Source organism: Phacochoerus africanus, chromosome 6 (genome assembly GCF_016906955.1).
Source record: "Phacochoerus africanus isolate WHEZ1 chromosome 6, ROS_Pafr_v1, whole genome shotgun sequence".
NCBI lineage: Eukaryota > Metazoa > Chordata > Mammalia > Artiodactyla > Suidae > Phacochoerus > Phacochoerus africanus.
In genome coordinates this window covers 111634317-111655204 of record NC_062549.1, presented here as the reverse complement: position 1 = coordinate 111655204, position 20888 = coordinate 111634317, and the positions used below count along the sequence as shown (strand labels likewise).

Below are 20888 nucleotides of genomic sequence, written 5' to 3'. Positions count from 1 at the left end.
ACCATACACTCGTATTTTTACTTATCTAAGGAACTACAGAAGAAAACCTGGACAGATTGATCCAGAATGTAAAGATAGAAAATGAGAGTGACATGATTCGAAACTGGAGTTACCTGGGTGTTCCCATTGTCCCTCCAGTAAGAAATCTTACATTCTGTATATACTTATATGCATACATGTGTGGTTGTTTGCATTAAATATGTTTTCTTATGTGAGTATCCATGTGGACAGCCTTCTTAATTTTACTCTATAGATTTGGTAAATAAAATATTAAAAATTTCTTTTCCATATATGAGTACTTTGAACAAATACCCTTTTCTAGTGAACTTATAGCTTCTGTTGTAATTTGCTAATTATGCTTTTCTTTTTAAGATTTATTTATAGCAAAATTTGAAAGAACTCTATGGGGAGTTCCCCTTGTGGCTCAGTGTAAATAAACCCAACTGGTATCCATGAGAACATGGGTTTGATCCCTGGCCTCACTCAGTGGGTTAAGGATCCAGCATTGCCGTGAGCTTTGTAGTGTAGGTCACAGGTGTGACTCAGATCTGGTGTTGTGGTAGCTGTGGTGTAGGCTGGCAGCTGCAGCTCCCATTTGACCCCTAGCCTGGGAACTTCCATATGCTGCAGATACAGCTCTAAAAAGAAAAAAAAGAACTCTATGTAGAAGCTCACTCTTTCCCATCAAGTTTTATATAAGCACTTTGGAGTAAACATTTTCTGATACTGTCATAAATTTTATCATTAATGCATGAAATACCGTGAAATTATGTGACCATGCTTATTCAGTTTTTTTTTTGTTATAGTTGGTCCTATTCAGATTTTTTGAGTAAGCATTTCCATTAGTTTTAAGTCAAATGCAACGTAGTACTTGTAAATTAAACATCTTATTAGAAAATTTAATGACTATCACTAAATAAAATTACTGATTTTTAATTTTTTCTCTAATAATATTAGTCTCAACAAGGCAAACCATTAAGAAAGGATCGGTCTGCAGAAGAAACTTTTCAGCTCTCTCGATGGACACCCTTTATCAAAGATATTTTGGAGGTAAAATTTGTTAAATTTTACTTATACCCTCAGTGCTCTTCTGTAGAGTATTTTTTACTCTTTGTGTATTTATCTGTCAGTATAAACATATCTATGGGTCAAGAATTATCTGCAGTCCTGGGAGGGTTCATAAAAGAAAGCTGTATCTGGTGTCAGGGGAGGAGAGGAAACTCTTGAAGATTCTCTCCATAAAGACTGCAAATTCACACCAGTGACTGCCTCAAAATAAATTTTTAAAATAAGTACACATATGCTTTATGAAAAAAACTGCTTTTGTCTGAAATAACTATATGCAGCAGAAATATAATTTAGTTGAATGAACTTTCAACAAAATTACATTTGTTTATGACTACCATTAGAAAGTGTTAGACTCCAGCGTTTTTGGAAGTGTATTTGTGGTTAAAATGTAAACCTCACTATAGTTTGCTTTGATAGTCAACAGATGGCTGATGCCTTTAGTATTGTCTGCCTTCAGAAAATAATATTCAGTTCTAGGAAATTAGAAAATGAACTAATGAAAATCACATTATGAGCTCATTACAGTCATGACACTGAATCTTCAGTCAGAATCAGGTTGTTCTATTTGTTCTCATTTTCCTTTGACTTAAACTGTAATTTCTGGTTTCCTTTGGAAACTGGTTGTATACAGTTTATTCCTGTGATTTTTGTTGTTGTTGTTGTTGTTGTTGTTCTGCTTGACTAATGTTACATCATTCACACATGCTTAATATAGATGAACAGCTTAAAAAATTTAGACTTTTTTTCTGCAACATAAGATTTTTTTTCCTTACCCATTACAAGGACATACGACTAAGTAAGTTTTCCTTGCTAGTATTTTTAAAATAAGAATTGGCCTTCTCGAAGTTCCCATTGTGGCTCAGCGATAACAAACACGACTAGTATCTGTGAGTGTGGGTTCAAGCCCTAGCCCTGCTCAGTGGGTTAAAGATCTGGTGTTGCTGTGACTTGTCATAGGCCGGCAGCTGCAGCTCTGATTTGACCCCTAGCCTGGGAACTTCCACGCTGCAGGTGCAGCCCAAAAAAACACCAAAAAAAAAAATTGGCCTTCTCAAGCTTTTTTAAAAAAAAGATTTGTATGCTAAATTCAGAAAATCTGCTTTTATTTTAGCTCAGTGGCAATCCAAGGCCTTTGGGGTTTCTCCTGAAACTGGGTTTCTTTGCATCTTGCAGTCTTATTGAAATATTCTAGGACTGCTGGCTACCTTGTGCCCATTCCTACTTCCTGATACCATTTGTACTACCACGCTGGAAAGCAGTGGTCTCCACACTTTTTGGATCATGTACACTTAACCACAATAAATATGAACATGAGCCTACAGTATATGACTATTTATAAAACTACGTAAATGCTATACCGATAAAAACATTATGTATAAAATGTGTACATTCACAGAAATACGTGACAAAATGTTAACCCTAAAAAGAAAGACAATTTTTAAAATGGAGAAGAAAACTTCTCTCATCCCATCGGATTGTCCAGGAAGCACAGTCTGTTTTAGAGCCACTGCTATGAGGGGCAGAGCCTGGACTCTGGTAGCCTAAGAAGTAGGTCAGGACTAAGCAACTGCTAGCACTCCAGAGGTAAAGGTTCTGATCAGGTACCTGGAATTTTCACATCAATACAGGCAGTCTTCAACTGAAGAAATGTGGGCATGCAGTAAATATTGGTTTAATAAGTATATATTTGCATTAATTTTCATAGAAAGTATGATTTGTGAGTTTCAAAGAGAGGGATAACCTTTTTTATTGAAAATAGGTTATTCATCCTTATGTTCCTTATCGCAAACACAACTTTTGAGTTTTATGTAAAACAAAAAAACTCTTGGAATTTACAATATTTTACTGATGATTTTAACTCTTCCCTAGGATGCCATTGAGAATAGATTAGATTCAAAAGAATGGCCATATTGTTCCCAGTGTCCAGCAGTATGGAATGGCTCCGGAGCTGTAAGGTAAAGCCTATAAACCCAAGTCAGTGAACTCTTCAGCACGATAATGCAGACTGATAATTGAAATGGTACACAGGTATCTCTGTATCGGTAAATCTCCTTGAAGCATATAGTCACTTAAAAAGCAGTTTAACTGTAGCCTGTTTTAAATGAGTCCAGATAGACAATATGAAAATGTACATTATTATAAAAAATATTTTAATGAAACTAGAGAAGAGTTTCTCCCATCATCTGTTTTTTTTTTTTCCCCTCACGTAAGCAGAGGATATAATGCTTTTTGATGATTTTTCAGTGATAAAAATATTTGACACATTCAGGGAGTTCCCAGTGTGGCTCAGTGGAGACGAATCCAACTAGTACCCATGAGGATGTGGGTTTGATTCCTGTCCTTGCTCAGTGGGTTAAGGATCTGGCATTCCTGTGGGCTGTGGTATAAGTCACAGACGTGGCTCGGATCCCGTGTTGCTGTGGCTGTGGTGTAGGCTGGTGGCTACAGCTCCAATTAGATCCCTAGCGTGGGAACCTCCATATGCTTTGGGTGTGGCCCTAAAATGCTAAAATAAATAAATAAGTAAAAAATAAAATATTTGACACATTCAGAAAGCTTTAGAGAGTATTATCATGTATAGCCTATACTCGGTGCCCCCAAGGATGAATCATTCCTTGTAAGTACAGTTGAAGCTTCCTAGGTATCACTGTCTGATTTTTATTATTCTCTCTCTTCACTATCCTGAATTTGGTGTTTATCATTCACCTGTATATCTTTACATATTTTCTACATGTCTTTGTATTCTTTTTTTGTTGTTGTTGTTGTTGTTGTTGTTGTTGTTGTTGCTATTTCTTGGGCCGCTCCTGCGGCATATGGAGGTTCCCAGGCTAGGGGTCCAATCGGAGCTGTAGCCACCAGCCTACGCCAGAGCCACAGCAACACGGGATCCGAGCCGCGTCTGCAACCTACACCACAGCTCACGGCAACGCCGGATCGTTAACCCACTGAGCAAGGGCAGGGACTGAACCCGCAACCTCATGGTTCCTAGTCGGATTCGTTAACCACTGCGCCACGACGGGAACTCCTGTATTCTAAATAATGTATAGAGGACTTCCCTGGTGGCACAGCAGATTAGGGATCTGTTGTCACTGCTGTGCCTCAGATTGCTACAGTGGTACAGGATTGATCCCTGGACTGGGAAATTCTACATGCTGTGGGCATGGCCAAAAAGAAAGAAAACAGAACAAAACAATATATAGAGTTGTGTTTTTTAGGATTTTTCTCTTGATCTTTGCTTTTAGCAGTTTCACTCTAATGTGCCTTAGGTGGAGTTATTTTTGTGTTTATTTTATCTGGGCTTAGTTGAGTTTCTTAGATCTACAAGTTAGTGAAATATTTTTCATCAAATTTGGGAAGTTTTCCGTCGTTCTTTCTCCAAATTTTTTTCTGTCCATTTCTCTCTCTCCCCTTCTCCTATTAAAACACCCTTACATATATATTGAAAGGTTTGACATTGTCTTGTGAATCACTGAGACTCTGTTTCCTTTTTCCACCTTTTTTCTTTCTGTTCCTCATGTTACCTATTGATCCATCTTCAGGGTTTTTTTCATCTTCATTTTTTTTTTTAATATTTGCTTCTGACATCTCAAATCTGTTATTGAGCCCATCTTGTGAATTTTTCATTTCAGTTATTATACTTTTCACATTTTGAATTTCCATCTGGTTCTTTTTTAGTTTCCATATCCTTTGTAGATTCTTGCTTGGTTAACTTATCATTAGCATAGTTTTCTTTATTTAATCATATTTGGAATAGCTTCTTTGAAGTCTGCTAAATCCACATCTGGATTCACTCAAGGTTAGTTTCTATTAGCTGCCTTTTTCCGAGGGTGAGTCACACTTTTTTCCAAATGTGATTCACTGTTTTCTTACATATATACTAATTTTTAGTTGAAAATTGGATCTTTTAAATTCTGTATTGTAGCAACTCTAAATTGTTTTTTGTCTTAATAACTTGTATGGACTTAAGCTGTGTCATCATTCTCCCCTACAGTATAGCCGCTGATGTCATTGCAGAGATTTTTAATTTTAATTTTAATGTTTTAGCTTGGGTCCTAGTGGTTGACCTGTGTCTGTGTAGTTTAGAAGTCAGCCACCCAGCTGGGCAGGGTTGTGCTTAGACACCCCAAGCCTTCCATCCTCCACTGATCAAGCTGAGTGTGTGTGTTTTGTTTTGTTTTGTTTGTTTTTTATGGGTACACCTGTGACATATGGAAGTTCCTGGGCTAGCAGTCAGATCGGAGCTACAGCTGCACACCTATGCCAAAGCTTGCAGCAACACTGGATACTTAATTCCACTGAGCAAGGCCAGAGATTGAACCCAAATCCTTATGGAGACAGCATCAGGTCCTTAACCTACTGAGCCACACCAGGAACTCCAGGCTGAGTGTGGGTTAATAAATGTATTACAGATCACAGTCAGTTCTTGAATCTCCCCTATCTCCTCTCCTTTTTTTTCCCCTGTTTTTCCCCCGGGGTTTCTCTGGCTTGCCCTGGCACATGCATAATTGGGCAGTCAGCTAAGGATGTGGGGAGAACTTGTCTTTGTCTTCTTTGGCTTTCTTACTTTCAGGATTTCCCCCCTAAGTTTCTGGCCCATGTGCAGTCTGTCCCACACTGAGACTCGGATGTTGTGCTCCCAGAGCTGCGGGTCGTCTTGCGCTAAACCAGGTCCGCCATCTTTCACCAGTGAAGCTGCAGGATTTCGCACCCCCTCTGCTCCCTACCTCAGATCAAGTCTTCCGCAGCCTCAGGCCGTAAAGTCACATAGTCACCACCACCTTTCTTACCCATATGCTGCATATATTTAGGAGTAAATACTTCTCAATTTGTTGTTTGCTCTTGGTTAATTTCCAAGTGATCTGAAATGGCGTCTTCCCCACAGTTTCATCCAGGTTTGTACCTAATCACTTGGAGGGGAATCTTCTGACTGTCTTATTCCACCATGAATACAAGTTCTCTATGATCATGATTTTAATTTTAATTTAAATAGTGTCATGTTGTATATGTCCTGAAACTTGCTTTTTAAATTTCCCTCAATGTTATGTATGTGAAATATATTCCAGCGTGGTACATGTATAGATTTTCACTGCTGGTTGGTATTTTCTTATATGAGTATCACAGTTTATTCCTGTATTTTCCACACAATTAAGATTGAGGCTGTGTCAAAACTGGCACCATTATTAGCATTACACAGTGGACATTCTTGTACATTTCCATAGGTTTGAGTATTTCTCAGGGTGCGTCTCTTGGACTGAGGACTTTTTCTTTCATTTTTGTTTGTTGTTTGTGTTTTGGCTGCATCCCTGGCATATGGAAGTTCCCAGGGCAAGGACCAAATAAATCCAAGCCATAGCTGCAACCTACGCCTTAGCTGTGGCAACACTGGATCCTTAACCCGCTGTGCCACAGCAGGAATTCCTCTTTAGTTTTATTTTTCCCTTTTCTCCTGGCTTGGCGGTTATATAGCCTGTTTGTACTTTTGTAGTATTTAACCTTAGAATTTTAGTATGCTTCTCTGACTCAGCAAAGTCTAAGATTAATTAGTATCTTTGCCCTCTGCATGAACAATGCAGAACCTTAGAACAACTTAATTCAAACCACACACCCCTTAATATTATTTTAATTCTTTATTGTTTTCACCTTATATCTTTTTTTAATTTTCCACATCGGTGATAAACATTATCATTATTTTTAGTTGCATGTGCAGTTGACCAATGTGCACAACACTTCTGCTTGCATCCCATTTTAGGGGCTCAATTTTCTTTTCTGGAATATATCCTTAGAAATTTCTTCAGTGTGCGTCTGTTGATGATAAGGTCTTTATGGTTTTGTCTCTCTATAAACATCTTCATCATGTCTCTGTCCTTACATGATGGCTTTGAATTTCTAGGCTCATGGTAATTTTCGCTCAACACTTTTGAGGTGTTATACTGCTATTTCTTGGTTTCTATTTGAGCTCTCAGGAAGCTGTGTCTATGGGGTGGGGTGGTTTCTGTCAGTTTTGCCATATTTTTGTAGATAATTTGCTGTTTCTCTCTTGTTGCTTTTTGGTTTTGGTATTCTGTACATTCCCTATGCTGCATCTACCTGAGGATTTATTTGTCTTTCTTTGGGATTCAGTGTGTTTCCTAACATCTGAGAAATCTTTCATAAATTCTTCAAGTTTGGCCACTGTTGTAGTCTTAGTTTTATTAGAACATTTCATTTTATCTTCATGCCTCATAATCTCTCAAGTTTTAACATTTCTTTTACTTTTTGTGTTTTGTTCTAGAAATTTTTCTTTGGATTTAGTTTCAGTTCTTTAGTTCTTGTTAAATTTGTGCTTAATAGGTTAAGTAAGCTTTTTTTTTTTTTCTAGTTTCAGTGTTCATTGACTTTACTTTTCCTTTATTTTAGAAGTACTCCTTATTTCTTTTTCAAATATACTTGGACTTCTTTGTTCTTATTTTGTCATGCTTTCTGTTCCACTTTATCTCCCCCCCCCCATCCCCCACCCCATACCTGCAGCATGTGAAAGTTCCCAGGCTAGGGATTGAACTCATGCCACAGCAGTGACCTGAACCATAGCAGTGACAACCTACTAAGCCACCAGGGAACTCCTCATTTATCATTTTAAACATACTTAATTTTAGTCTATGTTTTAATAAATTCAATGTTTGGCATTCTTTGGGGTCTAATTTTACTGCTTTTCATTTCTGCAGATACTTGGGGTTACTTGTTTCCTCATGTGCTTCATAATTTTGGATTTGGAACTTATTTCGGTAGCCAAGGTTGAAAGTGGGTACCTTCAGAGAGGTTTTGCATTTGTTTCTGTCAGAATTAGAGACTTTTTTCTTCTGTGTGTATTAATTTCTCAGTTGGGGTTTTCCATACTATGAAGATCTGTGTTGAATTGTCAGGCAAGAAGCTTCTTTGTCATCTCCCCTTGCTTTTGAGGGTGTCCCGACCTTATGCAAAGGCTTTGTCTCCTTTGTCCATTTAAAGGGAAAACACTCAGGCCCCTTATTTGCTAAAATTAGACAAACTCTTCATAAGAAGACCAAGTCTTTTAGTTTCCTTTTTATTGCTACTGACCCTTTGAGATTGTTCTTACTTTTTTTTTCAGCTGTGCTTTTAAAAAGATATTTGTTTTATTTTAACCAGTGCATCTAGGTGCTTTCTAGAGTGATATTTTCAAGATGTGGGAACTTAATCATTATTTATGTATATTTCAGAGTGTAAAACACTAGCATAGTATCTTACACATGTATGTGAAACAAATTAAATGTACTCCCATTTTCCTAAAATTGCTATTTAGAAGTTTAAAAATTGTTAGAATTACTTAATTGTTTTTAGTAGTAATATTTCCTTTCCTCTTGCTTTCTTCCTTTATTTTGCTCCCTTTTGAAAGTTTTTAAACCAAAGTTGCACTTTTAGTTTGTCCTTGGTTTATTGTGTATGGAAACCAAGAAGGTTTCTTGTTCCTGTTTCATCTTTCAAAACCAGTTAATCTCTTTACTTTTTATGTTTACTGCTTTGTCAAGGTGGTAGTTGGAAGTTACCATCCAAAAGGCTAGACCGAGAACATTATTGAAAGTTTACCATGATAGGGACTTTCTGTTGTGGCTCACCAGGTTAAGAGCCCAACTAGTGTCCATGAAGATGCGGGTTCAATCCCTGGCCTCACTCAGTGGGTTGGGGATCTGGCATTGCTGTGAGCCGTGGCTGCAGATATGGCTCAGATCTGGCATTGCCGTGGTTGTGACATAGGCCAGCACTGCAGCTCCAGAATGACCCCTAGTCGAGGAACTTCCATATGCCACAGGTGTGGCCCCCCCCAAAAAAAAAAATTTACCATGATATCCTACATTGCAGAGTCTTAAAGGTCATCTATAATATGGCTTCCAAAATAGGTAATAAGATGATCTATTGGGTATTATTTTTACACTAGAAAAGGGAAAAATAAGCTTTATTAGTCTATACTAGTACCCATATATATATATTTTTAATAGATGTTATAAATGTTTACTTTAAAATATTGACTTTTCAAATAAAAGCTCAGAATTTTTACCCAGGTGGTATGGGACCAAAAATAGTGATTTATGTGATGCAGAGCAGTGCCACCCAACAGAACTTTCCTGCAACAGTGGAAATGTCCTGTATCTACACTGTCCTGTATGACAACCACTAGCCACATGTGACTGGTGAGCATTTGATATGTGGTAGTGTGACTGAGAAGTTGAATATTTAATTTTAGTTAATTTAAATAGCCTCATATGGCTAGTGGCTACTGCCTTAGACAGTGCACATCTCGAGCAATCTAAGGGAGGAAATGGTAGAAATAATAGCTTCTATTTATCCAGTGCTTTCCTGATACCAGATGCCATCCTTAGCGTATTGTGTACATTATTTCATTTAATCATGAAAACAACCCCTGAGGTTTAGAGAGAGGTTCAAGTAACTTGTTGAAAATCATGCAGAATTAGAATCAGAGTTGAAACCCACTTGTCTCTCCCTCTGTCTGTCTCTATCTTTCAGCATGTAATTGACTTTATAACATTGTTTATGTTTAAGGGCTACAACTTGATGTTTTGATACATATACCTTGTGAAATGATCACCACGAACTAGTTAATATATCTATCACTTCCACATACATACTTACATAGCTTCTTCGTTTTCTTTTTTGTGTGTGTATATTTGTGGCAAGAAGACTTAAATAAAGATCTAGTCACTTATGATGGAACATGGTAGAGGATAATGTGAGAAAAAGAATGTATGTGTGTGTGTGTGTGTGTGTGTGTGTGTGACTGGATCACTTTGCTGTACAGTAGAAAATTGACAGTACACTAAACCAACTAAAAATCATATAAAAAAGATCTACCCTCGTAGCAAATTTTAAATATACAGTACAGTTTTGTTAATGTATTCACCATGCTCTACATTAGATCTCCAAAACTTACTCATCTTACGTAGTTGAAACCTTGTGTCCTTTGACCAACATTGCCTTTTCTTCACCCCCCATCCCCTGGCAACCAACATTCTGTTCTCTGCTTTTTGTGATTCCACATGTAATCGAGATCATGCAGTATTTGTCTGAGTCTGCCTCATTTCACTGAGCATAATGTCCTCCATGTTCATTCATGTTGCAAATGGAAAAATCACCTCTTTTAAGGCTGAATAATATTCCATTGTATATATACACCATTTTTTTCCTTCTTTCCTTCTTTTTTTTTCTTTTTGTCTTTTTGTCTTTTTGCCATTTCTTGGGCCGCTCCTTTGGCATATGGAGGTTCCCAGGCTAGGGGTCAAATCAGAGCTGTAGCTTCCAGCCTACACCAGAGCCACAGCAATGCGGGATTCGAGCCACGTCTGCAACATACACCACAGCTCATGGCAATGCCGGATCCTGAACCCACTGAGCAAGGGCAGGGATCAAACCCACAACCTCATGGTTCCTAGTCGGATTCGTTAACCACTGAGTCACGATGGGAACTCCCCTTCCTTCTCTTTTTTTAATCGAAGTAGAGTTGATTTACAATGTTGTATTAATTTCTGATGTATAGCCAATTGATTCAGCAAATTGATATATACATCTTCTTTTCCACATTCCTTTCCCATATAGGTTATTAGTCAGTATAGTTATCTAGTTTCCTGTGCTTTGCTGTTTATTTTATATATAGTAGTGTGTATATGTTATCCCCAAATTCCTAATTTATCCCTCCCCCCTAACTTTCCCCTTTGGTAACCATTAGTTTGTTTTCTATGTCTGTGAGTCTGTTTCTGTTTTGTAAATAAGTTCATTTTATCATATTTTAGATTCCACATATTAGTAATCTCATATGGCATTTGTCTTCCTCTCTGTTACTTCACTTAGTATGATAATCTGTAGGTCCACCCATGTTGCTGCAAATGGCATTATTTCATTCTTTTTTATGGGTGAGTGGTATTCCATTGTACATATATGCAGCATCTTTTTTATCCATTCATCAGTCAGTGGATATTTAGGTTGCCTCTATGTCTTAGCTATTGTAAATAGTGCTGCAGTGAACATTGGAGTGCAAGTTCGAATTACGGTTTTCTCCAGATATATGTCCAGGAATGGATTTGCTGAACCATATGATAGCTCTGTTTTTAGTTTTTGTTTTTTGTTTTTTTTTTAAATTTATTTATTTATTTTTGTCTTTTGTTGTTGTAGTTGTTGTTGCTGTTGCTATTTCTTGGGCCGCTCCCGCGGCACATGGAGGTTCCCAGGCTAGGGGTCTAATCGGAGCTGTAGCTGCCGGCCTACGCCAGAGCCACAGCAACACGGGATCCGAGCCGCGTCTGCAACCTACACCACAGCTCACGGCAACGCCGGATCGTTAACCCACTGAGCAAGGGCAGGGACCGAACCCGCAACCTCATGGTTCCTAGTTGGATTCGTTAACCACTGCGCCACGACGGGAACTCCTGTTTTTAGTTTTTTAAGGAACTGTTAGACTGTCACTTTCTTCATAGTGGCTATACCAATTTATATTCCCACCAACAGTGTAGGAGGGTTCCCTTTTCTCTACACTCTTTCTAGCATTTATTATTGGCAGACGTTTTAAAAGTTTCTTCTTGCTATCAATAGTAAAAAAAAAAACAGATTTTATCTAATTAATTAATTAATTATTTTTATGACTGCACCCACAGCATATGGAGGTTCCCAAGACGGGGATTAAATCCAAGCTGCAGCTGCCAGATCCTTTAACCCACTATCCCAGGCCAAGGATCAAACCTGTCCCTCTCTGCAGTGACCTGAGTCGCTGCAATCGGATTCTTAACCCACTGGACCACAGTGAGGGCTCCTATTTGTAGACTTTTTGATGATGGCCATTTTGACTGGTGTGAGGTGATACCTCATTATAATTTTGATTTGCATTTCTCTAATAATTAGCAATACTGAGCATTTTTCATGTGTCTTTTGCCCATCTGTATGTCATCTTTGGATAAATATCTGTTTATATTTTCTGCCCTTTTTTTTATATATAATGATTTTTTTCCCCATTATTGATGGTTTACAGTGTTCTGTCAATTTTCTACTATACAGCAAGGTGACCCAGTTACACATACATGTATACATTCTTTTTTTTCACGTTATCATGCTCCATCATAAGTGACTAGACATAGCTTCCAGTGCTACACAGCAGGATCTGCCCATTTTTTGATTGGGTTGGGATTTGGGGGTATTGAGCCTTATGATCTGTTTGTATATTTTGAAGATTAATCCCCCTGTTGGTTTTATCGTTTGCAAATATTTTCCCTCACTCTGTAGGTTGTCTTTTCATTTGCTGCGCAAAAGCTTATAAGTTTATCCATTTGTTCACTGATGGACATTTAGGTTGTTTCCATATTTTTTTTCTTTTTACAGCCACATCTGCAGCATATGGAAGTTTCCAGGCTAGGGGTCAAATCAGAGCTGTAGCTGCTGGCCTGCACCACAGCAACACAGGATCCAAGCTGCATCTGCGACCTATACTGTGACTTGTAGCAATGCCAAATCCTTAACACATCAAGCTAGGCCAGGGATTGAACCTGCATCTTCATGGATACTAATGGAGTTCTTAACCCACTGAGCCACAACGGGAACTCCTGTTTTCATGTCTTGACTACTGTGACTAATACTGCAGTGAACATGGGAATGCAGATGTGTTCAATAAAGTATGCTATGTCCTATATTTACTGAGTTCCAGCAAGGGATGCCCCAGTACCGCATCAGCCTCAGTTTGTGCCTCCCCTGTGTCTTTAAAACCCTATAGTTGCCATGCCTTTTTTAACTTCAGAAAATCATAGACTTCTGAGGTGTATTGTGTCTTTATCTGAAACAGACAAGGCAGGGCGTTAGCTCTATATTACAGGTCGAAGTGCTGAGCTAGACTATGAATGATTTGTCCACACCCTCTGTCAGGTCAGAATTGAACTTGAAGTGGGGCTGTCCTGCCTAACTTGGTGCTCTAGTTGTCGGTTCATTTTGCAGTTGGTGCCAAATTTGGGATTGCCTGAGTTAGGCTCTTTTAAAAGACTACAAATAGTATGGCTTTGGAAATGTTTTTAATGTGTTTGCGTTTATTTTTTAGTGCTCGGCAGAAACCCAGAGCTAATTATTTAGAGGATCGAAAAAATGGGTCTAGGCTGATTGTTTTTGTAATTGGAGGAATTACATACTCTGAAATGCGTTGTGCTTATGAAGTTTCTCAGGCACATAAATCCTGTGAAGTTATTATTGGTAAGGCTTGTGTTTTCCTCTTCTCTGTTTTTTTTAAACTCTAAATGCAAAAATATATATACAGAACTTTATCTTATAATTTACATTTAGAACAAAATTGTTGAGTGCAAAAAAACCTTTTTCAAGTTATAGTGTGTTTTATCTGATGTACCAGGGCTTTTTCCTGGGTTGACCTTTTTTTTTTTAATTAAATACTGATTTTGAGAGAATGAGCTTCAGAAATATTATCTTCTTTAAATATTGTTAAATATATCCATTAAAATATTACATTTTATCCTTTTTTGGCTCCCATTATTAAATAATTTTTGAAGCATAAATACATTTCTACTACAGACATATTCTGAAATTTTTGATGGCTGTGGACCTGACATTGGCGAGGCCTGTGTAGAATTTAGCTTTAAGAATTTCAGTCAAAGCCACTGATACCTAAACTCTCCTGGCCCATGGAGGTGCAGCATTTGCACACCAAGCCTCGACGTGCAGCGCCGCTCACTGGTTCTCTGTAACTGAACGCACAGTGACTGTAGCCGTTCTGTCAGGAGGATAGACTAACCTCCAGTTTCCCTCTTCGTGTATTAACATGTAGCACAAAGCAAACCAAGCACCGGGAGTGTGCGGTGTTTGTGAAGGGTAGGTGAGTGTGCTCAGTGAAGAGGATGGGTGGGAGTGCTGTAGTGTAGGCAGATTTCAGGAAGGTGTCTGGTAGAAATTTTGTTATGCTGCCCGAAGCTACTACACTTTGCCTGTTTGAAGGACAGGACAACATAGCCAAGGAAAATTGATTTAACTGCTGGCTTCTGAAAATATATCTTTTCCTCTACCAGGTTCCACGCATATTTTAACACCCAAAAAGCTGTTGGATGATATAAAGATGCTGAATAAACCCAAGGATAAAGTCTCCTTTATTAAAGATGGAGAATAATCCATGCAGGGGAAGAATTGGAGATCCTTATTACTTGTTCAACTAAAATGACATGTTCACCTAAAATAGATTGAGACATTGTTGCTATCATGTAACTTAAACAATGTAAATATTTTAAGGTATAATGACTTTTCAGATGTATTTCTTAAAAGATTGTTTATGATTAAATATCATTGGTTTTGCCTCTTTTTTTTTTTTTTTCCGGCCACACCTACAGCATGAGGAAGTTCTGGGGCCAGGGATCAAACCCAAGCCACAACAGTGACAAGCCTGGATCCTTAACCTGCTGTGCCACCAAGGAACTTCTAGATTTGCCTTTTTTTTTTTTTGTCTTTTTTGTCTTCCATATGTGCCTGTGGCATATGGAGGTTCCCAGGCTAGAGTTCGAATCAGATCTATAGCTGCCGACCTGCGCCACAGCCACAGCCTCGCAGGATCTGGGCCGAGTCTGCGACCTACACCACAGCTCATGGCAACGCCGGATCCTTAACCCATTGAGCGAGGCCAGGGATTGAACCTCCGTTCTCAAAGATGCTAGTAGGGTTCGTTACTGCTGAACTGCAAGGGGAACTCCCAGATTTGCCATTTTTAAGTATTATTGCTGCTTCGTAGATAATAAGAAGAAATGTTAAACTGCTTTCTAAAAGGAAATATTTTTAGCTTTGGAACAGAATATATTAGAGTTGTGGGTAATTTTTCACAGCCACCTATGTACATACTAATTACTTGTTACATACTTGTCTATCATGTGCTGACATATAGTTTTGGGGGGAAAAATGATTTTAAATGAAAAAATTATAAAGGTAAAAACTGTAAGTGTGTATGATGGAGTAATTTCCTGTAAGTGCAGATTTTCTTTCAACTGAAATTCATAATTTCTTTTATATGTAAAATAATTTAGTCATTAGTAGAAATAGAATAATTTCACAGTGTATACAGTCTTGCTAGATACTTCTAAAGAATACAGCTTTATATAATTTTGAAATTATGTTTAAATTAGAAAACAAAATAATCATGAACATTCTAAGAGAAAATAAATATATGGTTACAAAAATTATCTTTGTTTTTTGTGGGGGAAGGGGAAGTTGGGAAGTTTTAAAGTTCTAAATCAGAGAATTACAAAAAAAGAGTCTACCATAATCTTCCTACGAAGATAACATACCTTTTGACTTAAAAAAAAAAAAAGTAATCTTTGTGTAAGATTGGGTAATAGAAGGCAAGGTCTTCATTTCGTATCTGTCCTTTCCCTGGCCGCATTGTATTCTGTCATATCATGGACCATAATTTTATGTACCACTCAGCTTTAGAGTTTTGTTCTTACAAATAAGGCTGCATTATTGGGGTACATAGCTTTGCAAACTTACACAGATATTTCTGTATGTTTCCAGCAGTGATACAGCTGTCACAGTATTTGTGCATTTAAAATATGGGTGGATATCACCATTTTTTGATTTTTATGTACATAAATTTCAGTTTTCCTTTATGGCTTCCAAACTTATGTTGTATTTGGAAATATCTTTGCACTCAAGATTGTACATTCACTCATTGATCGTCTAGAACATTTTGATAGGTTCACTTTATTTATTTTTTTATTTTTTTTATTTTTATTTTTTTTTGTCTTTTGTCTTTTTGTTGTTGTTGTTGTTGCTATTTCTTGGGCCGCTCCCGCGGCATATGGAGGTTCCCAGGCTAGGGGTCTAATCGGAGCTGTAGCCGCCGGCCTACGCCAGAGCCACAGCAACGCAGGATCCGAGCCTCGTCTGCAACGTACACCACAGCTCACGGCAACGCCGGATCCTTAACCCACTGAGTGAGGGCAGGGACCGAACCCGCAACCTCATGGTTCCTAGTCGGATTCGTTAACCACTGCGCCACGACGGTAACTCCGGTTCACTTTATTTTTTACAGGTGTGTCTTTCACCTGGAATTGATTTTAGTGTGAGAAGGCATGCTAGCTATTGTCTCTTATTGACATTCTGTCCCATGCCTCCCCACCCCGTACCACAGGGGATGAAAGGCTAAAAAGGAGGCTTTGCAGACTCAAAAGGTAACTAGGTTACCTGAACAGGTTAGATTCTGCCAACAGTTTGTATTTAGTCACAGTTTGGAAGGTAGAAAGAACAAGCAAGTTTCTTCCCACATGAATTCTTTGTAGCAACAAGCCTCCACATTTTAGTGTCTGTCAACTGCCTTACGGGTCTAAGGAAGTGCTGGTGGCAGCTGCAGCACTAGCTTCCTGTTCCCTGGATCAGATGGCGATATGACCTCAAGTCCAAAAGTATGGCCCCTAGCTTCTGCCCTCAGCTTTTCCCATGATTTTTAAGGACTCAATTCTCTATATTAAAACACTTTCTGCTTGAAATATCCAGAGGAGTTTCTGTTCTTTCAGTGAATCCTGATTGATAGGGAATTTAACAGGAATCCATCTTTCTTTCTTCTAAATGGTCAAATACTGTAACCAGATTTTACTGGGTGATCCCTCTTTCCCCAACTAATCTGCAATACTGCCTTTATCATAGACTAAGTTTATATTTGTATTTTGGTCTATTTCTAGACTGTTTTATTGACTTATAGTTTGTGTTTCTTTTTATCTGCTGTAATGTTATGTTTTAACCGACGATGGATGTAATTTCTATTCCACCCATACCTAAATTACTGTTATTTTTCGGAAATTTTCTATTACATTTTTAAAAATGAACTTTAGTGTCATTCTGTTAATATCAAAAGTTATTTTGGTATTTTCGTTAGGTTTACAGTAAATTCATAGGTTATTTCAGGGAAGGTATGACCTTAATTTTTTTTTCATATGGGTACTGCATATTGCCATAATATATTTCATGGTTCATGTGAATTGGATCTTTTATTAGGCTTTTCAGGTTTTTTATAGATAAAAAAGTTATTATTTTGAACTTGCTATTTTACTAAGTAGTGATAATAAAATAATAATGTGCAAATGCTTACTTAGTGCTTTATATCTAAGTGAGGCACTATTTTTAAATGCTTGTATTACCTCATTCAGTCTCCTCATTTAATCCCGTGAAGGTTAGGAACTATTATGTCCATTCTAAAGCTGAGGAAACTAAGGCACAAAGACATTTTATAATTTAACCTGGATGACATGTATATGTGGAGAAGAAAGGCTTGATGTTAATAAACAGCCCTCTGAGGAATTCCCCTTGTGGCTCAATGGTAATGAACCCGACTAGTATCCATGAGGATGCAGGTTCAATCCCTGGCCCTGCTCAGTGGGTTTAAGATCTGGTGTGGCTGTGGCTGTGGTGTATCTGCAGCTCCAATTCGATCCCTAGCCTGGGAACTTCCACATTCTGTAGGTTCAGCCCTAAAAAGACAAATAAATACTGGGCATAAGAACAGTACATTGCCAGTGAGAGGGTTAATTTTTTTGATGTCTATGTGTTATCAGATCCTTATATGCCATGGTAACTGTCTGTCCAGGGTTAGTACGTGCGTGGAACAGAGATTCATACCAATCTAAGACCCTCTGACAAGTGGATCTGAAAGTGTGAGGACGGCAACACTGGACCACCCATTCAGTTGCTCCACATCCCATACTGATAGGGGATCCTTTTTCACATCCTGTACTGATAGGGGATCCTTTGAGGCTACATTTCACTTATTTTAGGCTTAGAATTGGAGAGACCCTTTGTTTCTGAAATCTCTTACTGGATTTGAAGATGTAAGAGGTCATCTTACATAAATTCCTAGTATAAACTGATTCTGCACTCCCACCCCTGCTAGAGAAATTGCAGATTCTGATATCAAGACCATGAAAAAGACTTTTTTGTTGTTGCAATTAACTGAAATCATTTATTCACTATATCCAATGCATATTTTCTCCCCCTGTTGAAATGTGCAAGAAATGTCTTCCAATGAAAGTTCTACCAAAACAACATTTTGGGTATTAAATAGAAATATATTTATAATTGGTATAGATTAGTCTGTTTAAATAATTCATTTGACAATAAGGTGACAATTGAAGGAAATGACAAAAAGATGAACTCTCATGTGTAAAACGCAATAGTAAGCCAAGATGCTAAACGCCTCCCACCAACAGTGCCACCTCATCCTGCTGTCCTGCTCGGCACCTCCAGCAGCCAGAGCACAGCTACAGGAGAGGCCTCTGCACAGGGGAAACTGCGAGTGTTTCCTTTCACCATGAAAGCCCTCCTCAGTGCTGAGCCCCTGGACTCAGCATTAGAGACACAGTGGCTTTTACCTAACAGGCCTGTTCTTCTGACTTACTGTTCCAGCAGAATTAGAAGAAAGTTGTGGCAGAGTTGACACAAAGTGGCATGGGGGGGAGACAGCCAAGGCTGCAGAAACAGTAAATATAAGTTTCCTTGTAAATCAGAGCCTAGCACTTTCCCAGAATTCCTTAAGGACATGGTCCTATTTCTATTTCTTTGTTTAGACGTGTTGCCGTGGTTGTTCATAAGGATCTTCAATCATCAAGGAAGTGTAAAATTACATTTAGAATATGGTTTAGGAAAACAGAGATGGGCCAAGTTTTTAAATCATGAATGGTTACAATGGTAAGTTCCTATGATGGTTAATAAATGTGGGACTAGGACCATTCATTTAATGGTAGTCCTTTCTAACTTGGGTTCCATGGATTTGCTTCAAGTGTCCATGAACTTTTAAAAATTGTGTGCAAAATTGTACGTGTTCATCTGTCACCTTTCCATGGGAGAGGGGAGCGTGGGGGAGGTGGGAGACTCCGTAACTTTCATCAGATTCTCATAAAGGTTTGAACACAAAAGAGGTTAGGAACTAACGAGTCATATGAGAGCACTTCAAGCCAGAGAAGTGTGTGATTTTACACTTGGGCACGGGATAGTGCTGCATGGCCCCCAAAACAGCTGGTGATTAAAGTTATATCTGTCATGAGTCTGGGTCTCTTAGCACATAGAATTTAGGCTTCCTTTTTCCTCTTACTTTTATTGACGCATAGTTGACTTTCTTTTTTCTCTTAAAACGCTGCTACCAGAAGTTCCCATTGTGGGTCAGCAGGTTATGAACCCAAGCAGGATCTATGAGGATGAGGGTTCGATCCCTGGGATCCCTGGCCTCACTCTGGGTTAAGGATCCGGTGTTGCCATGAGCTGTGGTGTAGGTCATAGATGCGGCTCGAATCCGGCATTGCTGTGGCTCTGGCGTAGGCCGGTGGCTGCAGCTCCAATTCAACCCCTAGCCTGGGAACCTCCATATGCTGCAGGTGTGGCCCTAAAATGACAAAAAAAAAGAAAAAAAAAATCTGCTACCAGTCCTCACTATCTTCCTCATAAAGCCACAACTTAAAAGTACAGTTTGCCACGCAGTCCGAGGTATCCTCCGAATGGCCCCTGCTTTATGTCTTCCCAGGCACCCTAAACCAGTTTCCAAGGCCCAAAGTTAAAAATAACTCATTCTCCAGCCAGCTAGACAAATCGCAGCTGCCTTGGTCACCACAGAAATCTTCAAAGCAGAAATGGATTCAACTCCCCTTACCGCTAAGCAGAGCTCTGGGGGTTGGGAAGCATCTGTTGGAACAGGAGTGAATGGAGGCCCGGGAAAGAGGGACCAGGGCCAGTAACCAGCTGCTCTGTTGTTGAGGTCACACAGCAGTCCTAAGCCAGCCTATCAGAAGCATGTTCCGATGTTCTCCACGAAATGCTGCTAATGCGCTTAATGCACACAGTTTTAACGAATTGTCTTCACTTGGGTCCCAATTTCATTAAGACTACTGTTTTTCCGTATTTCTGACTTCAAAAGATCTTTAAATAATGTATACGTGTATCGTAAAAATTTCATACAGTCCAGAAAGTAAATGAAAAGTCAAGACCCCCTCTTCCCCACAAAACTCCCAATTCCACTTCCTGGGGGTCCACTGAATAGTTTTGTGTATCTTTCCGGAAAGTGTGTAGGCTCTTTGAAAAACAGATGAGGTCACACTATATACATTATTGGGCATCTTGCCTTTTTTCACAGTCTTACAGATTATACACCTCATTCTTTTCCGTGGCTGCAGAGTATGACCGCTGTTGCTTGTGTATCGTCACATAGGGTGTTAGATTAGCTCCACTTGGGGGCCGTCCTCACCTGCATACTGCTTCCTGTCGCATGAGTTCCTTAAAAGCAAAGTCCTAGCAGTGGAATTGCCGCTTGGAATTCATAGCATTTGATGGCAGTTACCGAGGTGCCTTGTAAAAGGTGGCACTAATTTGTCCTTCCACCAGCAGTCCGAGAGTTCCTGTCTCCCCGATCCTCACTGGCACTGCCGGGGATTTTCAAACTTGAGTTTTTGCCATAGTCGTAGGTAAAAGTATATTTTATTGCTTTGATTTATCTTATTATGAGGTAGGAATGACAGGTTTATTTTTAAACAAATACATGTTGATTTCGATCTTTAAGAATCACGGGTCCATTTTCTTCATTTAAGCACTTTGTGTCCCTCACAAAGGAGTTTTGCTCTGGAAAATCTTCATAAGTTGCCTAATCAAGCTTTCCTTGCATTCAAAAAAAAAAAAAAAATCCTTGGTGCCTTTGAGTCAAACTAGTATTTCAGTCGGTTCCTCCATCTCTGCGCTTTGGCCAGATCTTCTGCAATAGTTCTAATCATTTGATCAGTAGTTTGTTTCAAAACGGTTGCTGTCCTTAGGGCATAATCCAA

General features: G+C 38.7%; 1 protein-coding gene across 2 annotated transcripts in view; it reads left to right on the top strand.

Annotated features, from left to right (window-relative positions):
- The window catches only part of STXBP3 (syntaxin binding protein 3), a 58906-nt gene extending 44520 nt beyond the window's left edge, over positions 1–14386 (top strand). The window contains exons 15-19 of one of the 2 annotated variants that reach the window (XM_047785146.1): positions 31–137; positions 958–1050; positions 2938–3023; positions 13148–13296; positions 14121–14386. In XM_047785146.1, coding sequence (XP_047641102.1) covers positions 31–137; positions 958–1050; positions 2938–3023; positions 13148–13296; positions 14121–14218 — 533 coding nt within the window. In that variant the 3' untranslated portion in view covers positions 14219–14386. Of the gene's footprint in view, positions 1–30; positions 138–957; positions 1051–2937; positions 3024–13147; positions 13297–14120 lie in introns of those variants that run through there. The other variant, XM_047785147.1, reaches the window with a different exon arrangement.
- The last annotated feature ends 6502 nt before the right edge of the window (positions 14387–20888 follow it).